This window comes from Triturus cristatus, chromosome 3_2 (assembly GCF_964204655.1).
Source record: "Triturus cristatus chromosome 3_2, aTriCri1.1, whole genome shotgun sequence".
NCBI classification, from domain to species: domain Eukaryota; kingdom Metazoa; phylum Chordata; class Amphibia; order Caudata; family Salamandridae; genus Triturus; species Triturus cristatus.
Window position 1 is genome coordinate 478,839,194 of NC_140584.1, and position 6,000 is coordinate 478,845,193.

The 6,000-nt window shown below is 46.2% G+C and overlaps 1 protein-coding gene across 2 annotated transcripts in view; it reads right to left on the reverse strand.

The window, feature by feature from the left end:
* The window catches only part of LMO1 (LIM domain only 1), a 506,754-nt gene extending 501,036 nt beyond the window's left edge, over positions 1 to 5,718 (reverse strand). For both annotated transcript variants that reach the window (XM_085646830.1, XM_085646832.1), the window contains exon 1: positions 5,165 to 5,718. In XM_085646830.1, coding sequence (XP_085502956.1) covers positions 5,165 to 5,186 — 22 coding nt within the window. In that variant the 5' untranslated portion in view covers positions 5,187 to 5,718. The remainder of the gene's footprint in view (positions 1 to 5,164) is intronic.
* Between the last annotated feature and the right edge of the window lie 282 nt (positions 5,719 to 6,000).

The window sequence follows — 6,000 nt, forward strand, 5'->3', positions numbered from 1 at the left end:
GAAGCCACGGATTCTAACCCTGACAACTCAAACGTTCATTTTCTTCTGGAAACTTTTCCACATGGCTAATGCTATTTGCATGGTAGGTGTACAAGAAAGGTGCACATCCATGTGGTGGGTTTAAAAACTTTCAAATGAGGCTATACCGAATAAGCAAACCAATCACAAAATAAGTCCTGTCAAGGAGATGCTATACCATATAATTATTTCTTTTTTATGCTTCTAAATTCACCTTGTGAGCCACTGGCACGGTTATCATTTCATCCTTTGGTTTGCATGCTTCTCTGATGAAGGGCGCTGAGAAGTCTCTTGATTACGGTGGGCGCCAGTTTCGCTTTTAGACACCACTGCCATGCTCTCACGGAGGATGTGCGTTTAATGATAGCTCCTGCAAAGCTTAAAAGAATCCAAACATTCCACTCCACCCCTATTAGGAAACTGTCCTCAGATCTCAGCCTTTCCTCTCAGCTCACCTGCTTCACTAACTTCTGCTGCTCAGGAAGCATCCTGCTGTTAGCTTGCCAATCAGATTGAAAAGATATGGGCTGCCAGGAACCCTCTGGCAGGACTTAAAGAAAATGTCACCCTGTTTGTTATGATTAAAAGAGGGCTTTAAACACCAGAGTAAAGCAACAGCATTCAATGACCAAATCAATTTCGATTGCTTTTTCTAAGGTTTGCCTTATCAGCAAGAAAGGAAGGAAGAACACAGGCACGCCGAGGAACAACTTTTATTCTCAGGAATAGACTTTTTATTTTCTTCAAACATGAAAATAGATAAAAGCAGTGCATGTCTCTCCTTTCCCCTAGAATTTTTCATTGGTAAGTGACAAAGTCTACTTCCTCTAAAAAACAATGTCACTAGTTTGTGAAATGACATAAGAACGTTGTCTTTGCACATAATCAAAGGCCAGCATTAAGTGCGCTGTTGAGAGTGGGCATGTTAGTGTGTTGTTGAGCATTATAATAGGTATTTTGAGAATCTGCCATTTTAGCTGATTTCAAACCTTGGCGGCTCTATATGTATTTATGCTGTTGCCTATGCTGCACTGACCAGCAGTAAGGTATCTGTATTGAAACAATAACATAAATCAAATATACTGTTTAATCTGGTTCATGTTTTGCTGTTTGTCCCTAAATGTAACATGTTTATCAATGGCGCCATCTTGAACAGCATGTATAAGTCTCCAGTTCAACCTACCCCATCCCAATTCAAATATCACATGTCTTTGTAACCACTTTACCTTCACAAAAAGTGTAATTGGCAATGATTTAGGGAAGGGGGCATCTAGTCTAGACAAACTGGTCCTCAATGGCTGAGTGTACCTAACAGGGACACAGAGAGATCAAGAAAGGATAACAACTAAATAAGCAGGAAGACCAATCACTGTTACTAGAAAGTGAAAGCAAGCCTGTTCAATCACTATCAATAGAAGGTGCAAGCAAGCCTGTTGCTCAAACTTTGAGGAATTCTGGTTACAGAATAGTCTAATTTTTTTTTAAATGTAGAAACCCCTACGACTTGTTTCTCTGTCCTCAACTACATTTTATCCACTTTAAAACTGAGGAGAAGGTATGCTTTATAAGGATACTTATTTTAGCTCTGATGAGAATGGAAATAGTTTTAATGAGTACTAATCACTAGGGGTGCCAAATATATAATTTTATATAATTTTTTTTAAGTTTATATAATTGGATAAATGTCTTATTTAATGAGGTTTTAAATCTGCTTTAACCAATTGTAAAAAGCTCTTTAATAATTTATGAATCCTAATAACTAAATGTATAATGTACTTTTCTTTTGTTTTTTTATGTCCATTGTTATGGCCGATCAAAGACTATTTAACTAAACTGAGTCTATACCAAAATGTTCATCCGCCCTGTCCCATTTAGACGACTACTCAGCCAAAGTCTATACAGAAGGGGCTGCTCTCAGTGTCTATCTGCAGTGACTATTACAACAATATTATCATTCAGGTGACACAATGTTAGATGCAACCATCTGCACATGATTAGGCAAAAAAGAAGGAGATGGTTGGCGGTACTGTTAGGAAGAGATATTTTTGGCGCTCTCAGATAGGTATTGCACCCCTGTGAAAGCTAGGAGCCATGATCAACCGCCAAACCGAGTGTGCCCACCAAGCACTCCGATGGGCACACTCTGCACAGGTGTTGGACATAAGCCAGGGCAGAAGTGCACATTCATGCCCAGCTGGAGTCTCAGTGTCATTGTGGGCACTGTAGGAGCATTTCAGACTAGGATTCCCGTGCTACACTGGCCTGCTTTCTGTTCATCATCCGCGTGGGCATGTCTGACTCCTGTATTAATTGCGTTATAGAAGGAGCTATTTGTTTCCAAATGCAGGTGTATCTTTTGGGATAGAAGAGGTACATGCTGAAGTGAGCGATCTGGTCTTACTGCTGCACAAGTACTTTACAACACTGCCCAAAAGTGGTTTGAGAAGAACTCATTACCTACTTTCAGTATTTGGTACATTTGATGGACGTCTTTCAAAGCATACATGCAGCTGCTCCGCAGTTCGGGCTGGACTGTTCCCACAAGGACCAGGTCAAGACTGATTTGCATATGGCCAGGTCTGAACTGGGGTGGCATGGTGAGCAAAAGAATGATGGATTTAATCCAGATCTCTTGACTAGGGGTGAATTTTTTGATTTGTTCTGAATTCCGTCTATCAATTGTGTGTCTTTTGCACACTCGGCTGAGCAGTCTTGTTGCACGAAATATTTTAGTAAGGGTGCGATCTATAGGCACAACTGGTACGCTGACTATGACTGGTATCTGTAGGCATGTATCTTGATCTAGAGCTCTAAAGTGGCCACCATTCAGCATCCGGGTCCAGATGAACGCCAATAAACACCTGGATCTATGCACATGCGTAGAGTTACCTCCCTAATAATATTAACTTATTACTCTACAGCTGCTACAGACGCACACCAATATTACAGCAGTCTGTGCTCTCGTTACAGCGCCGGTATCGTCTTCGAGCACTTACAGTGTAATCTGATCTCTTCTGAAGCTGATGTTCAAGTCAGAAGAAACGTCTCTGAAGAGTTGTGTAGGTTAAGACGCCCTTCCCTACCGGCCTCCTCTTTCTCACCCCTTTCCACGGCGTATTTTAGTCAGGACCACAATGCTGTGTCAAACACCCCGAAGAATGCCAGGCCAAATTTGTACTGTTCTTTCAATTACCATATTTTAATCTCAAAAAGACAAGTGATGCGATCTGACCAACAGCTGAGCACACCCCTAGCAGCAGCAAACTAAAGCGGGGGCTGCATTCTGTTAGTTGCTTTAAAACGCACGTCCTTTAAACGCAGAACATTAAGTGGTCTGGTGTGTCCTCCTCACACGAGAACCATCTGAAAATCCCAACAGATACAGTAGTCTGAGAAACGCTGCGCTAACCGATAGAAAGTTGGCGACAGTCTGCGCATACGTAGAGGTTTTGGAAACCTGTTGCATGGTTTTATCTCTCGATGAGAGTCAATCGTGTCATCTCTGTTGCTTTAGTGAAATGCCCCCAATTCCTTCTCACGTGTAAAAGGGGGTAAAGGCAGGAGTGCGCTCTAGACACCTAGGAGTCTTTCAAACTGCTACCCTGGGGACACACCGCCCTGCCCTTTACTTGCCAAGACGCCACGGGGCTCACGTGAGGCGAAGCCCTGCTGCCACGCACTTGTAAACACCGCCTGCCCGCTCATTTCAGAGAGTGCTCACGCGCACCACCAAGCCCTTCCGACTCACGGACAGCCAAGATCGGCATTCAATCATGGTGGGGTTAGGGAGTTCACCGATTGTCAAACTTGCTTTTCATTGACTCCTGGCCTTCATTTGAAGACGGGAAAGTAGGTCGTCATTATATGAAACCAAACCCAAGACCTGTTCACAGTCGGCTTATGCCTGCAGCTCCCACCTCCTCTCAGGTCAGAGGTGTACTGCGCAGAGATGGGTGAGCGCAGGCAGGAAAACAATGCAGGCACGAGGAGCCAAACAAAAACATATCCAAGGAACGTCTTCAAAAAACCATTGAACACCCAGCTATCACACCCATCCCCAACCAACTTCAAGCACATGACATGCCCTGCAGTGGCGGTGCAATAAAACAACGTCCAGTCGCACATATTCAAAGAACCACAAACCAAATTTCTAGCCATTTAAAGATATGCCCGCAGCAAATAAGCTTTCTTTGAGAAAGATTCGTTCGCCGTAACCAGCATGCCAAACACAAACGCCTTACCTGCAGAAAAGAAGGAGGGATATTTCACTGAACTGCACTACTAACAATGACTCCACACCGGAATGAGAAGCACACGCCGCTGCTAAGCAGTCACAGCACACACAACCGGACTTTACGCTGCTCAGTTGGCAGACACGCAACACCGGACTCTACCTGCTCAGAGGGCAGACACAGCACACAACCAAGGAGTGTACCTGTTCAGAGGGTAGACACAGCACACACCACCGGACAGTGCCTGCTCAGACGGCAGACACCGGACACATCACCGGACAGAATGCTGCTCAGAGGGCTGACACAGCACACACCACCGGACAGTGCCTGCTCAGACGGCAGACACCGGACACATCACCGGACAGAATGCTGCTCAGAGGGCAGACACTGAGACACAGCACACACCACCGGACTTAAACTGCTCAAAGGGCAGACACCGCACATGTCACCGGACAGTATGCTGCTCAGAGGGCAGACACAGCACAAACAACGGGACTGTACCTGCTCAGAGGGCAGACACTGCACACATCACCGGGCAGTATGCTGCTCGGAGGGTACCACAGCACACACCAGCGGACTGTGTCTGTTCAGAGGGCAGGCACAGCACACAACTCCGGACTGCAGTGCTCAGAGGGCAGACATAGCACACACCACCGGACTGTACCTGCTCAGAGGGCAGACACAGCACACACCACCGGACTTAAACTGCTCAAAGGGCAGACACCGCACATGTCACCGGACAGTATGCTGCTCAGAGGGCAGACACAGCACACACCGCCGGATTGTACCTGCTCAAAGGACAGTCACCACCACCGGACTGTGCGCTGCGCAGGGGCACCGTCAGAGCAGAGGGGATTCGGCAGGCACGTCTCGCGCAGCGCAAGGTGTGAGATGGAGGAACGTCAGGCACCTACCGTCCTCCTTGTCCAGAACCATGGTCCCAGGGATGCAGGGCGGTCCGGATGTTGACGCTCCTTCTCCCCCGGCAGCCAGAGGAGCGGATTCCGTTGAGGCAGCAGCGCGGGAGACGATGAGCCCTCTGTGCACCACACCGACGGCTGCCTGAGACCGTCCTCTGCCAGGCACCGAGCGGGCTACAATTACACGATTGCACGACTTTTAACCTAGATTGCTCCGAGCTAGAATTACGCTCAGAAGTGAAGCGCTTCACTAATGCAGACCCAATCTCGTTCCCTTTTGGGCGCTTTGGACAGGCATCAAAAGGAATTAAAGCGGTGGTTTAAAAGGTGGGAAGGCAAGGTGTCCTTTGGTCCGGTCCCCAAACCGTGCAATTTTCCGAGCAAAAATGTGAGTTAATGTAATATTATGCGATGGCTTATAACCCTGGCGGATGCGACTGGAGCTCTTTTCAGGCGTCTAAAGTGCTTTTTCTCTTCAATTCCCTCTGAATCTAAAATTATATTTGTCCCAGCGTCAGAAAATATGCAAGCCTACTCCGGAAAGGAAGGTCTGCTCGCTCGCTGCCCGCCCCCCTCAATTTATGTGGTTTGCGCTCTCCTGCTGTTGAATAAATGCACACATTTCCCAGGGATCCTCCGATCCCCCTGTTAATTAAATCAATTCATTATGCTCAGATCTGATTAGCAACCCTTCCCCCCACTTTGAATCAATTATTCAATACACAAACATAATTGCCTGTGCCAGAGGTGTCTAAGTATTAGCTTATTTAACTCCAAGGACACTAATTACCCCTAGGGCAATGGAACTTTTCTCATTAATTCTGACAAAA